This window comes from Nasonia vitripennis, chromosome 1, assembly GCF_009193385.2.
Source record: "Nasonia vitripennis strain AsymCx chromosome 1, Nvit_psr_1.1, whole genome shotgun sequence".
NCBI lineage: Eukaryota > Metazoa > Arthropoda > Insecta > Hymenoptera > Pteromalidae > Nasonia > Nasonia vitripennis.
Window position 1 is genome coordinate 325660 of NC_045757.1, and position 14236 is coordinate 339895.

The 14236-nt window shown below is 38.1% G+C and overlaps 6 protein-coding genes across 8 annotated transcripts in view; 4 read left to right on the plus strand and 2 right to left on the minus strand.

Moving 5' to 3' along the window:
- Window positions 1-2665, plus strand: part of LOC100118800 (ryanodine receptor) — a 31471-nt gene extending 28806 nt beyond the window's left edge. The window contains exons 51-57 of the mRNA XM_031922083.2: window positions 55-333; window positions 415-698; window positions 787-847; window positions 925-1206; window positions 1284-1440; window positions 1534-1699; window positions 1783-2665. Coding sequence (XP_031777943.1) covers window positions 55-333; window positions 415-698; window positions 787-847; window positions 925-1206; window positions 1284-1440; window positions 1534-1699; window positions 1783-1945 — 1392 coding nt within the window. The 3' untranslated portion in view covers window positions 1946-2665. The remainder of the gene's footprint in view (window positions 1-54; window positions 334-414; window positions 699-786; window positions 848-924; window positions 1207-1283; window positions 1441-1533; window positions 1700-1782) is intronic.
- A 393-nt stretch (window positions 2666-3058) lies between these two features.
- On the plus strand, window positions 3059-4133 carry LOC100115610 (thioredoxin, mitochondrial-like). Its single transcript, XM_001601139.6, has 4 exons — window positions 3059-3194; window positions 3297-3485; window positions 3557-3680; window positions 3767-4133. The coding sequence occupies exons 2-4, from the start codon at window positions 3313-3315 to the stop codon at window positions 3881-3883; spliced, it is 414 nt and encodes a 137-aa protein (XP_001601189.1). The 5' UTR covers window positions 3059-3194; window positions 3297-3312; the 3' UTR covers window positions 3884-4133.
- LOC100680336 (uncharacterized protein C7orf50 homolog) lies at window positions 3846-5593 on the minus strand. Its single transcript, XM_016989762.2, has 5 exons — window positions 5213-5593; window positions 4917-4964; window positions 4716-4845; window positions 4457-4649; window positions 3846-4385 (listed from the first exon to the last, which is right to left on the minus strand). Exons 1-5 carry the CDS (start codon window positions 5247-5249, stop codon window positions 4107-4109), a joined length of 687 nt encoding a protein of 228 aa, XP_016845251.2. The 5' UTR covers window positions 5250-5593; the 3' UTR covers window positions 3846-4106.
- Window positions 4873-5987, plus strand: LOC103315466. 2 transcript variants are annotated; one of them, XM_008204365.4, is made up of 3 exons: window positions 4873-5300; window positions 5464-5593; window positions 5662-5980. In XM_008204365.4, the coding sequence occupies exons 1-3, from the start codon at window positions 5242-5244 to the stop codon at window positions 5671-5673; spliced, it is 201 nt and encodes a 66-aa protein (XP_008202587.1). In that variant the 5' UTR covers window positions 4873-5241; the 3' UTR covers window positions 5674-5980. The 2 variants fall into 2 exon arrangements, with proteins under 2 accessions (XP_008202587.1, XP_008202586.1); XM_008204364.2 differs by having other exon boundaries at window positions 4898-5300; window positions 5464-5987.
- Window positions 5974-8413, minus strand: LOC103315465 (phosphatidylinositol N-acetylglucosaminyltransferase subunit Q). The gene is made up of 5 exons (XM_008204363.3): window positions 7212-8413; window positions 6848-7128; window positions 6582-6774; window positions 6403-6517; window positions 5974-6329 (listed from the first exon to the last, which is right to left on the minus strand). Exons 1-5 carry the CDS (start codon window positions 8004-8006, stop codon window positions 6139-6141), a joined length of 1575 nt encoding a protein of 524 aa, XP_008202585.1. The 5' UTR covers window positions 8007-8413; the 3' UTR covers window positions 5974-6138.
- LOC100118937 (thioredoxin domain-containing protein 11) lies at window positions 8277-14220 on the plus strand. 2 transcript variants are annotated; one of them, XM_001602751.6, is made up of 12 exons: window positions 8277-8418; window positions 8790-9202; window positions 9281-9491; window positions 9575-9805; window positions 9884-10087; window positions 10176-10545; window positions 10629-10914; window positions 11003-11309; window positions 11384-11614; window positions 11694-11887; window positions 11973-12318; window positions 12393-14220. In XM_001602751.6, the coding sequence occupies exons 2-12, from the start codon at window positions 8955-8957 to the stop codon at window positions 12519-12521; spliced, it is 2757 nt and encodes a 918-aa protein (XP_001602801.2). In that variant the 5' UTR covers window positions 8277-8418; window positions 8790-8954; the 3' UTR covers window positions 12522-14220. The 2 variants fall into 2 exon arrangements, with proteins under 2 accessions (XP_001602801.2, XP_016845218.1); XM_016989729.2 differs by lacking the exon at window positions 8277-8418 and adding an exon at window positions 8575-8680.
- Window positions 14221-14236: the final 16 nt, after the last annotated feature.

Consider the following 14236-nt stretch of genomic DNA (forward strand, 5'->3'; position numbering starts at 1 on the left):
TTTCTTGATCTATATTTTTTATTTTAATAATAACTTTTTGTCCTTTTTGAATAGGTGACTAGTTTAGACGACGATTCAAAAGATGACAGCAGTGAAATAATGGGAGATTTGCTAAGCGAATTATCAGGTGAAGGCTCGTCGGGTGGATCTGGTAGCGGCCTGGGCAAAGAATTTGGCAGTGGAGAGGATGAGGCTTCTGAAGACGATGAGGATTTAATAGAATTCGTCGAAGTGTCGAAGGACTGGATATTTATAGCTTATCTCATGAGAATCATGGCTATCATGCACTCCATCATATCATTGGCTATGTTAGTGGCTTACTATCACTTGAAGGTGGGATAAGTCTATTCTATGGTTTTATGATTTGATTCTTTTTAATTTCCTTTCAATTTGTATATCATTTATTGTTAATAGGTACCTTTGGCGATTTTTAAAAGAGAAAAGGAAATCGCACGAACTGTCGAGTTTGATGGACTTTATATTGTGGAGCAACCGGGTGATTATGATCTAAAAGCAAATTGGGATAAACTGGCTATATCAGCAAAAACTTTTCCCGTAAACTATTGGGACAAATTCATCAAAAAGAAAGTTCGACAAAAGTACAGCGACACTTACGACTATGAAATGATCAGCGCATTGGTTGGAATGGAAAAAACCAGTTTCATACAAGAAGAAGAAGGATCCGGCTTGATGCACTAGTGAGTTTTAAAATTTTAAAATACGTATAAAAAATAATAATTTAAAAATCAGTTTTACTTAACATCTTAATCTTTGAATATCTCATAGTATTATGAACATCGACTGGAGATACCAACTCTGGAAAGCAGGAGTTACAATAACTGATAATGTAAGTTTGCAATTCAAAAGTAGATACACAAGTACATACACAGCTTATTTAATTTTTAATGTAATCTTCGATTGCAGGCCTTCCTCTACAGTTTATGGTACTTTGTATTTTCTATTCTGGGAAACTATAACAATTTCTTCTTTGCTGCACACTTGCTGGACGTAGCAGTTGGTTTTAAAACTTTGCGTACCATCTTGCAATCAGTAACGCACAACGGAAAACAGCTTGTGCTTACGGTGATGCTGTTGACAATTGTCGTATACATATATACCGTTATTGCCTTTAACTTCTTCCGGAAATTTTACGTACAAGAAGAAGACGACGAAGAGGGAGATAAAAAATGTCATGATATGATGACGGTAATACTTATAGGAGTTAAGGAAATAAATTTTATAAATATTAAGAATATTTCTAACGTGTTAATTATTATTTTTAGTGTTTCGTATTCCACTTGTACAAAGGTGTAAGAGCAGGTGGTGGTATTGGAGACGAGATAGGTGAACCGGATGGTGATGATTATGAAGTTTATCGTATAATGTTCGATATCACTTTCTTCTTCTTTGTCATTGTTATCCTATTGGCTATTATTCAAGGTAATTAATGACTTCTCTATAATAGGTTTTCGCGTTTAGTAAAATGTCTGCATATCGTCGTGGAAAAAAAATAAATAAATACTCGTGTTTTAGGTTTGATCATTGATGCTTTTGGAGAGCTTCGTGATCAATTAGAAAGCGTCAAAACAAATATGGAAAGCAATTGTTTTATATGTGGTCTTGGGAAAGATTATTTCGACGCAGTGCCACATGGGTTCGACACGCATGTTCAGCAAGAACATAATCTTGCAAATTACATGTACGCATGCAATTACAACTCAAATGAATTTTAAATATTATAAATGACAAATATTGTAAAAATAAAAAATTTTACTTTTTTAGGTTCTTCCTTATGCATCTTATCAACAAACCAGATACAGAGCACACCGGTCAGGAAACGTATGTGTGGAAAATGTATCAACAGAGGTGCTGGGACTTCTTCCCCGTTGGCGACTGTTTCCGCAAACAAAATGAAGCAGGCGAGGACGAAGCCAAAAAGAAATAAGAAAACTAAGTTTTTGGACGGAAATTCTTTTTGTATTATATTTTTCATTACTAAAACTTGCGCGATACTTTTTTGCTAAATACCGAAAAAGCGTAGGGTCAATAAACCAACGACAAAGACGATGAAAATGTGAAAACAAGGCTTTGTTCAGCGAATGTGAAACAACTCAACTTACTATAGTCTAAACATTTTGTATATTGTAAAATTTTAGAGAAATCCCAGCGTACTCTGCGAGAAGTAGAACTCAAAGGTGTGGTTCATTGGCTTGACTTCTGCTTCGTCGTTCGCGCGCTCCGGATTCAATATTTTTCCATCTTTGTAAATGTAGCTGAGAGTGCGTGATAAAAAAAAGGAATGTGTGCTCACCCATAAAAGAGATGTAGGGCATTCTAGTCGAAAATGTGAAAGGTGTGTAAGCTGAGCTATAAGACGATCAAATGCACAAATCGCGCCAAACTAGTGACGTGTCTCACACTAAACTTATTTCATACTTTATCGAAATGATTGTCAACAACTGCAGAAATTTGTTTTTATTATTCATGTTTAGAGTTTACTAATATTTTACTATATTTCGTGCTCGAATTAAACTGTTATAAGATTTATTCTATTAATTGGTTGAAATAATGAAAATGTGAATTCAGTTTTTCGTTATTGTTGATAATCGAATCATACATTAATATACTGTAAATAAATAAACATTTACGGCAGGGCTACTGATAAGTAATGTTTGATTTATTTCCTGCTTCATTACTTTTAAGTCTTGTATATTCTATGTGGCTTTAATTTCTGCCCGACACCTTCCGCCTCCTCTCGTTCCTTGTAGATTTGATATTAACAGAGAATCGACAACTTTTAATCTAACTATTTGAGCAGAGATGTAGCATAAAAATATCTTGTTGATAAACACAGTTCGTAAAATATTCAAAAAACCATGGATGAAAGGTAAAAAATCTTGCATGCATCGTGCAAGTTCTTTGGACAATTCTCGGCTAAAATTTAGTTGGCGATTCGATTTCAGATCTGCATTTTATATTTGCCTCATTTCTTTGGAAACGCCCTCTATATTAGAAACTAACCAAACCTGAGAACAAGCTATAGCTATATATATATATATATATATATATACGTATATTGTAACGTAACCTTCGATTCCGGTGAGATTAGATTCAATTCATTGTTGAATGAACTACTGTGCTTCTTCAGCTATTTATTATACTTGTATTATCTACTTACATTTTTCGTTAATTGTGTAAGTTCAAGGTTTCATTTATTCTCATTCATCAAGTATTGTCGTAATTAACTTTTGTTATACATCTTATTGTTCTTATTTTTTTAAATTATCACAAAACAGGAATTAAAGAACAACCATGCTTCGTACTGGATTCAGAGTAGTGTACAGGGCTGTTGGCACTAGGGGATATACGAGTGCCGCGCCAGAAAAAACTGTAGCTTCTTCAAGTTTCAAAGTACAGGACAGCAAGGATTTCACAGACAGAGTTAAAAATGCAAAAGTCCCAGTGATTGTTGACTTTTTTGCAACGTAAGTTGTTTGATAAATGTAAGCTACATATATACTAAGCAGAAATCTTATTAGACTTTAACTTCTATCAGATGGTGCAATCCATGCCGATTGTTAACACCAAGAATAGAGCAAGTTGTTGCTGAAAAACAGGGTAAAATACTACTAGCCAAAGTTGATATCGATGAAAACACAGACCTCGCTTTGGATTATGAGGTAAAAAATGTTCTCCATGAGACAAAACTATTTATTTTGTTTTTTTTTTTATTTTATTAAATATAAAATGTATACTACTTTAATAGGTTGGCTCTGTACCTGTACTTATGGTTATGAAAGATGGTAAAGTCTTGGAAAAAATTATTGGATTACAAGATACTGACAAACTTAGAAAATTTGTTAGCAAGCATGCTGATTCATAGATTTTGCAAGTACCTGTTTTGATAGTTAAGAATTTTATGAAATATTGTAAAATTTTTTTTCCTATGTACATACACTAATGTTGAATCTTTTAACAACTATAAATGTCATGTTGGAGAATCATAAGTAAGCATCGTCTTTTTTTTGTCTAAAAACTTATTTTATACATACATCTATATTTGACGTAATAAAAAATTATTATATATACAAGTCAATAAACTAGAATCATGTTTCATTTGGCAAAGCTTGCAACAGTTGTCTTGCTCTTTTGTACTCTGTTGTCTCAACAAGTTCTTCATCATCCTCTACACTGTCTTCTACCTTTTTTATAACTTTCATTGCCTTATCTATTAGTTTTTGTCTTGCGAGCCCCTTACTGCCTTCAAAATATTCTAGTACTGTAGAATAATGTTCATCTGGTACATACTTCTCATCCAGTAAGTTATCAATCAACCAGATTTGTTTGACCTTATTGAATTTCCACTGATCCTTAGCATGCTTCCACTGTAATTGCCAGTTGTAAAAATTTATCAACAATCTCTATAAATATAAACAAATGATAAAACTTTTTTTACCATGGAAACATAATTTAATGCCTTCTGAGCAGTTTCTTGTTTACTAGATTCTTTTGCTATTGAAGCTCGTAGTTCAGCCTTTTGCTTCTTTATTTGTCTTTTTGATGGCCCTTTCTTTTTAGATTCTGGTCCTTCTTCTGTTTCCTCTTCCTCTACAATCTTTTCTTCAGATGCTTGGTCAACATTATCTCTGCTAATATTACCAAAAATTATTAAGTGTGCCAAAAGATTAACATACACAGTAGTAAATTATACTTACGGATGTGCTTCTTCCTCAGAAGTTCCATTCTTATTCTCCTGCTTAGTCTTCTTTTTGCCCTTAACGACTAAATCTTCATCTTCGACATGTTTTTCTTCTACATTTACCAATTTTCGTTTTTTGGAGCGATCTAAAAATATTGTAAATGAGAAAAAAATATTCAGGATAATCTCGTATATTTGGTGTTATCAATGAGTATACCTTTTTTCATCTTTTTTGTGCTTTCCTGGATTTCGGCAGTCATAACCTCTAAAATTTAAGAATCACCGTGTATATATATACAATTTTCACGTGCCCCGCGCACCAGTCGCCGCCAGGAATCGCAATATTACGAAATTACTTTAGTTTTTCAGTAATTTAGTCGGAACGACTACGTTACTCGATATTATCCTATAAGACACCGGCCTAACATAAAACTAGGCTAAAAAATTGTGCGCCGTGTTGTTTGGAGCACGTGAAAGTCAATTGCGAGTTGAAATCTGTCTGTATTCCCATACTTATATACGAGAGGTGCTCCAAACTCCGAATGATCATGTTGCTGTCTAGGTTAGGGTTGGTAACATCGAAATTATGCAAAATAAACAGGCGAGTATTTTTGACAAAAAGTTTGACAATACTCACTCGTTGTTTATAAATATATTATACAACTCGAGTTATCTATATTTCAAAAATAGATAAAAAAATGTGATACATTATGTATTAATAAAATACTAGTAGATAAATTATCTTATTTGTATCCTATTTTCAGGACAAGTCTTTTGTTATTGCAAAGGTATATGAGCAAAAAGTCAGTAGATCTTGAAAAACCAATTGAATACTCATCTTCAAGTGCTGCACAATGGAAAGCAGAATACACTAGGTCACCACCATCTGAAATGGTGTGGTACACCCCTTACGTAGTTAGTGGAAGTGTTGCAATATTTATGTTATATTTTTGTGTTTTAAGAGAAGAAAATGATCTTGATGAAATGATTTATCAACCACTGCCAGAAACTCTACAAGGCATTGAAAAAGCCTTCCCAAATGTTGATTTTTATACAAAACCTGATTATGTGAAATACCATGAAGATAGGGAAAAGGAGAGAAAGGCAAAACTACTTAGATGATTAACCTAAATTGTCTCAATATTCTCATCATGTTTAATTAAATACTGACTAGTATCAAGTTATTATTCAATTTTTTTTATTGTGTAAATATTGTATTAGTTGATAAAATGTACATAACACGTGTCCTTAGAGTTTAATAAAAACTATTCAAGTGATAAAAAAAAGATTTTTATTTGCTTTTATTTACTTCTCTTTTCTTTATGTACACAAATCACTTACATATATATATATATACTTATTATTTGTCGATACTTATAATTTAAACATTTTAATCTATTAATTTCAGTCTTATTTATATAGAGAATCAAGTTAATTCTTTAAAATGGATAAAGTAATTGTCCCCAGAATATACTACTGGCAATTTTACTCCATTCAATGGGTGGGTGGATATTTATGGTATCAGGAATTGATTTTCTCCAAGTTTCACTCCATGGTGCAATAATGGCTTTTGTCCTTAACATGATTGGACCTTTGACTTCTCTATTTAATAATTTGATTCCAATAGAACCTAAAAAACAATGCTCTAATACATGAAAAAAATAAGATGCTACAAAACTTTTTGGATTAAAATAAAAATATACCAGTTGCATCAACTGTACGAAATAGCCATCTGAAGTAAGCATAGATAGGCATTATTTGCAAGTAAAATTTTAATCTTGTTAAGAAACCACCTAATCCTATCATTATGATCCTTAGCTGCAAAAAAGATTATATTTACATTTAATTTTAGCATTTGCTATAAAGCATAAGCAACACATACCACAGTAAAAACAATGTAGTAGAGCCATGTTGTTGGCATGAGAAACAAAAGTATAGTAAAAAGTAAAGTGCCAACAAATAGCTGATCTGGCTGGTATCTGCAGGAATCAACTCTCTTCCTCAAAGGATTCTTTTTCTTTCCAAGGAACAGTCGAAAAAGTGCAGTTAATCCTCTGATTTGTATATTGAAAAGCCTATAAAATATAGATAATAAGCATTATTGAAAATTTGAAAAATTACAATAAATGAATTATGACTTAAAATAACCTTGCAGCGTAGATATAAATGCAGTAAGTATGAAAGCTGATAAGTGCCAGAAGATCAGCTACAATGGAAATTTGAAAGGTAACACCTAGTCTGCCAAAAAACAAGAGAACTCCAAAAGCCAGCTCCATCAAAGGTTTTGAAACTACAAGGAATGCCCACCAAAGATGAATGTGATAAAGGAAAAACTTGCCAAGCACATTGTTGAAAGACCGATTTAACTTTAGTCCAGCGGGTGATCCCATTAGCCAATTAACAAGTCCTTTTAATGATTCAACCACTTTCTGCAATAATATAATAATAATTATAATGGTAGTCTTTCTAAAACCCTAGCGTGCACATACATTTGAAAAAAATCAAAACTTACCTCTGCATGAAAGAGTAGTACGTCAGATGGAGAAGAATCCCCAAGAAAATGTAGTAGCAGTTTTAATAGCAATAACCCTAGTACCATGTCTACAGCCATAGCTAAGATATAATTGGTCGTCTTCAGTGTAAATCGCTTGCTCTGTGAAAGTGTTGATAAGGTCCATTTTGCATTCTGAAACCATGCTGTCAGATGCAAACCCAGCGAAGAGTATTTTAAAATTGGATTTAAGGCATTTGTAATTTTGCACAGCCACATTGTAGGATAGAGAAAGGTCAGTATCAGCACATTGAAAATTGTTTCTCTCATATGAGCAACACAGACATTTTTCAGCTTATCTTGACTTTTCCTTGTAGATTCCTTAGCTAGTATAGTTCTTAATTCGGAGAAATGATCCATAGGAGTTTTTTCACTGTATAACTCTGCTCTAAGTAGACAGTGCTCTTCGTACAAAATCACTACCGTATGACAGTCCAGCAAGGCAAGCTTTTGATTCTTAAGCATGACATTTCGCATGCAGTACTCATAATTTGAGCTTGAATGGGGAGAAAGGTACAGTTCTATCCAGTTTGGAAGTTTCTTTTCCCAATACTCAATTTTTTTCTCAGCCCCATAAAAATACCCAAGAGGCACCAGATCATTGCTTGCTCTGGTAATGCTCTGAACTGATTCAGTTAAACCAAGGATGTAAAACTTGCTGATATCCTCATTTGGTTCGTACAAAATATTACCATACATACAACCTGGCTTTTCTGTGCAAAATCTCTCTGGTATAAAGACTAAAAGTGACTTCATGACGCTTTATAATTCTTTATCTGAATATTTTTTTGGCCATCACAGTTATATTCAAATGATCAAGAAAAGCACTCTCCATGCGCGTTTTACTCGGCAACTTTGACTGATGTGTGGTATACTGCAGGTATCTGTTAATTGGTATACGCGATGTGCAGCGCCGCTATAGAACCTAACCTTCGAATTGCGGAAAGGAGCACGATCAGCTGTTCGGCGATATAACTAATACGCATGGCATCAACGGAGAAGCTCCACGTATGCCGATATTATTATCTACACGCCGCCTCGGCTTTACTTGTATATAATTTAAGTTGTCCTTAATCGAATTAAGACGATCAAGAAACAAAGTATTTTGCCCAACAGTGGCATATTGTTAGTGCTTGTTTTGCAACGACCGTCGTGATTTTTAGTTGTGGTAGGTGCTAAGCTTCATTGTTGATATACATTGGTGTATTTCTTTTGCAATATTTTACTTACAAAACGTTGTCGCTTGTTAATTGGCCCGCTGCGCAAAGAGTAATGATTGTTTGATTAGATTAGCATTCAATGGCGTTGTATGAATTATTTATTGCCGCGTCATAAACATGCATTGTAGAGATCGGAGATCTGCAAATAATTCACACCTGCATTTAAGTGCAATTATTATTTCGTTAGATTTTTATTTGCTTTAGCTAAAGGTAAATTATTTATTAAAACAGATTAGATTGATTTTTGTCACTCTAAACGTTAGATTCGCTATAAATTGGAAAATTTTCACAAAAGTAATAATTAATAATGATTCTACAGCTGTAATCAAGGAGCAGATGGAAATGCAGATACCGAATGATTGGGAATAAATAAAATTGAAGAGTAATTATGAGTAAGGCGACGTTCTGGATGTGTTAATGGGACTTCGATGATTGGAGTAAGCAGCTGTTATTTGTGTGGGCCTGGCGCCTCGGTTGGCGGATAATGTCCAGTGAGGAGAGCCGAGAGCTAGAGGAGTCAGCAGACACATCAAGCGATGCAGAGGAGTTGGAACCGACTGAGCCAGACAGCAAGGAACAAAGTGGATCCAACATCAAAAAAGAAATTAGCCTTAATAATCCTAAGTCCACTCTTGAGGAGAAACTGTCTAGCAAGATGTTCACATATGCAAGGGAGACAATATGTTTCTTCTTGGCAGTGGCCTTTACAGCTCTTGCTGCACTGCACAGCTCGTAAGTTTGTCATCTCGATTGAAAATTCTATTATTCTTATTATTATGAAGCATGTTTAAACAGGCACTTGATTTACAGACCACCAAGAATTTCAAAACCACCAATTGCAAGGCCATTGTTCAATGAAAGCTCACTAGTTTTGGATTTTTACAAGGGTCACTTAGGTGCTCTTGTTGACCGAGTAACAGATGCAGACTTTAGTTTTGTTATGTATTATGCTCCTTGGGATGCAGAATGTCAAGCCATACAAGAAGAATTTGAGAGTGTTGCTCAGTACTATCAATCACAGGTAATATTTTCACAAAATTTCATTAGATGTGCATCTATAAATACATCCTGGATCTAATGCATCTTCCCTGACTAAATCGATAGGTATTTTTCGCTGCCATAAACTGTTGGCACCCAGGCTCAGAATGTAGGACTAGATATAGCAAAATACAAAGCTATCCAGTTTTGATGCTTTATCCTTCAAAAGAATCTGGTGTCCAGTACAAAGGCATTCGAAGTGCTCCCTACATGATACGTTTTATTCATAAGTTTATGAATCCAATAATCAGGGTTAATAGCGATGAGGAGTTGATGAAGCTGATAAAGTCGTACGACGTGAGTATTATGAGCTAGCTTGAAGAGTTATTTTGCAATTACCAACCACATATCGTTTAAACTGCTTCGTAATTTCAGGCTGTAATGATTGGATACTTCAATTTTTCGGGTCTAAGGAAAACTCCAGGTTATAGAGAATACTACAGAGCTGCTCTCAGGACGCTCGAGAAAGATCCTAATGGGGAAATAGCGTTTGTAGCTATAACAAGTCGAGACCTCGCTTGGGACCACGAAGTAACTCAATTCCCCTCGGCTAGTCTGCTCATGTGGAACGAAACTTTGGTAAAGAATCCTCTTATTAATCTACGTTAACTATTCCGGATCGCTCGTTATTTACTCAACCAAAAACTTCAACGCTCAATATTCGCAGTTTTTTCCCGACAACAGTGAATGGCTGGCGGAAAATCTGTCAAACTGGATCAACAACGTTGTGCATCGCGTGGTCACTTGGCTGCAGCCCCCCGGTATCAAGTCGCTGACATTTGCACCGTACTTGTGGGATGGACCTCTGCTCTTTCTGTTCACACCACGGAATCCCCTGCATTCTGAAAATGGCAACTACAATCTCTTGAGAGAAATCGGACTTCAATACTACGACTGCTCGGAAAACTCGCAGATTCAGGAGATAGTATCGCGACTGCGCAAAAGTCGTCTTGAAGCCGCGCTCAAAGCCTTCGAAACGCGCGAGTGGTGCGTGAATCTATTAGAGGAAGGAAAGGGCCAGCAACTACCCTTAAACGGTTCGGCAAACATTCAAAAACAAAATAACAGCCGAACAAATAACCCGAAAATTTTTCGTGATAGCTATTATAATTTCTCACAGGTTTCGCAGGCAGTTCGCAAAAGCACCGTTGGAGCAACGGCACGGCCAACTGCTGCTCGGACATAGCCACCAACAAGTGCGTGATATGTGCTAGCACAAAGCCCGTTGACAGCCTGGACAGCAAAGTGTGCGCAGCTCCGGGAGCCGCTTGTAGAGGATCCGATATCTTCGGGCTACCTTTTGCCTTCGAGGAGGGAGTCAGTCCCGTCACAGCTCAACCGGAATTTTCCTACATTAACGCTGCTACGGTGGAAGGTGACATCGACGGCACTTGCCAAGTAAACAGGTACGATGACATCAACGAAATGGCTCGGGTATACCGATTTGCAGTAAATCGGCTACAATTTATAAAACTTAAATGCAAATCATTTCAGCTGTGATTCGTCGACACGCGACGAAGACGTGGATGACCCTCGATCGTCAACGTCGGTGCGCAAAGCCTTCTATAGGGAGGAGTGCCGACAATTTCTAGCCGGGTATAGCTACCAGCGACCGATCTTTCCGCGAGAGCCGGACAATGATAGCGACGAGGTGGAACTGACTGAGGCAATCTGCAGGGTCAACAAGACCCTGGCTTTGGTCGCCATCGACAGTCTGCACTACTTCCACTTTGCCGAGAGTCTCGGCATTGATGTTGGCAACGCCAAAGACAAGACAACCGTTGTCATTCTCGACCCTGCTGTGAGAGATCATAGCCTTCCCCAAACTATTTGCCAACCTCCATTTTGCTAACTGTTTGAATTTTCTGTTTGCAGGACGAAAGTCAGTTCGTGATGCAAGACGAATACGGCAGAAACACACTGGTGCAGTTCATCAACAACTACACGAACGGCTACCTCGCGAGAACAATGCGTTCCAATAATCCCAGACGTCTCGCGCGCTCGTTCGTCCCCAAGAGCGATTGCAAGGGGAACTCCAAGTCCAAGATTTGCGTTCCCGAGCTCTCGACTGATAACTTTTTGGATACCGTTCTCAATCCTCACAAGGTATACCTATACAGTGTAATGAAATTGCGATGCTGAGAATTTAAATGTAAGCTAATATTGCTTTCTTTGTTGATTGCAGGATGTCGTCGTTATGTACCATTCCCCGTACTGCGCCTTTTGTAGCGCGGTGGCTTACGTTTACTTGACGGTAGCGAATTACCTTTCAAAAATGGACCATTTGGAATTTGTGCGCATTGACGGCGATAACAACGATCTGCCCTGGGAGTATACGATGAATCGCTATCCGTCCATTTTATTCTTTCCCGCTAAAAGGTGAGCCAGCCGAACGATAAGTCTGTCAATCACGCGAGTCCGTGCATCGATTGAAGTAAGCGAATTCGGAAAATTGTTCTCGCAGAAAAGAGGACAGCACCTTGTACCCGTGGCAACTACCAGTCTCGGTGGGCAATTTACTGAGCTTTGTGTTGGCAAATCTGGATGAAGAATCGCATGTCGAGGCGCTAATCAACGTGTGTGCGGCCGGTGCTGGTGGCTCGTCCTCAGCCTGCTTGGCTCGTATTCGTTGGCTTTGCCTGGATGTTCTCGAAGATCACTTGCGCGAATTTAGACGACTGCGTCGATCGCGTCTCAGCACCGTGGATCGTGCTCGGGCCAGAATGATGTTGCTACTTCGACTGGAGCATGTCCGGCAGGTGCACCTATTGATCGGTAGCACTGGTGATCTTAGCAAAGATGTAGCGAAGGTTGAAAATTCTTTAACAAATTTCGCGATAACACCTAGTCATCGTTGATCAACTAACTTGTATATCTTTTAAAGGTGCGGCTGTTGAGAAGCATGTTCAAGCTGTTGTACGCGAAGCTGGAAAACTTGAGGCATGATAAGACCAGATCCGAGAATTGCGCTGCAAGAGTTGAGGAACGTACACTGACAAGTCGCAGCTCGTGATATCGCGGATTTTTCTTCTCAGCGTTTACTACAAAGGAGTCGAAAAATTTCGTTTGTTCCACGTTAGATTTTCGTCGATTGTGATTGTCTATTCTCGAACGGAGCGTAAAGCTGTTGAAGCATGGATAATATAATTATTTGTAACTTTGATAAGCCAAAGGTAAATATTTTAAGTGATCGTATAGTATGGTATAGGAAGCGCGAAAAAGTTTCAAAGTTGTACACAGCGGAAAAACAGCGGCGATATTTCATTGATTGCATACCAAGCGTTCTCAGCACCGAATTAAAACTTGCGTGATAACATTTAGAAAGTGACGATATCTGTGAGGGATAAGGTAATTTTACTTTGATAAGCCTAGTATACAATATGTATGTACTTTAAGTCTAGTACACACACACACACACACACACACACATGCATATATTTTGAAAGCATAACTATTTTTGATAATCCAACGTGGACCAAAGCAAGCGTTTCGACTCCGTACGTCTAGTTTTCTAATCACCGAAGAACCACCGTTTTGATGTTTTTAGGAATTTCTTTCACTTTTGTGGAAAACTCATTGATACATTCCACTTGCGAGCCGTCACGGGGCTCGATATTTTCTGAGACATGAATGTAAAAGCTGCTTTTACTGTAGGAGCGAATAAAATGTGAGTGGAAGTGCGTTTTTCGGGGTGGTGCTATAACGGACGAACTGCGTGTTTGGCGAGAGGAAGTTGAAAATGAGAAAGAAGAGAATTTTCATAGACTAATAACCGAATAAAAGTGGCGAAAGTGAAAAGGTTCGATAGCAGCAATACACGAGAGCTCTATTTTTATGCGTACATTCACGCGTGATTTTTCCTGGCTGCGTCGCAGATCTCAGGGCTGCCAGCATCCTAGCACCTAGGGACAAGAAGCTGCCCGCGAAATTCTCGCGCGCAGCTTCCGAGGCGGATTTCTCCATTAGTCATCGGCTTTGCCGATTAGCCATTCGAGGCTCGCACTCGCGCGATCTCTTATCGGCCTCTTTCCTCATTCGCCTCGCACGCGGCGAACGTCGAACGGCGCGACAAACAGCGCGGCGCAGAGTCGGAGGAAGTCTTAGCTCGCAATCGGTATCAGCGAAGACGAGGACGAGTGCCCGCCGAGTGGACGAGCACGACGGCGATTGCGTATCTGCGCGCGTATAAAGAGGCGCGTGGGAGAGCCGAGCGGGGGTATTAGTCACTTTTTCCCACGTCTCGCGCGCGCGCGCGAGATGACGAGATCCGCGAGAGAGCCGGGTGTGGTTTTGACTATTTCTGGACGCGAGCTTATAGGAGTATATAAGACGCGCCGATAGCGCTCTACAATCTACGTACGCCCCTAATTTTTCAACTAATATCTACACAGTACATGTATATAAGATAGAATATGCGCTCACTCCTGATCGATATGTGCCAGATTGCCGATGATTCTTGTTACGCAATCACAACACACGTACGTTGCTCGAGGATGGCCCGCGTTTTCTCTCTGCGTATCACATTGTTCTCGCGAGTGTATTGTTAGTCGAGCGATCGCGTTCGATTCCTCTCGCTGCTTTCTTCGTATGCATGTCGTCGAATGCGGATAAACGTCCGGAGTCGGAGTGCGAGATGAGAAGAGGGTAAAAAAGGGAAGATCGATCGACGCGTTATTTTGTTAATAAAATAAAGCTGCAAAACAAGCATACAAGCCACCAGCTGTTTTC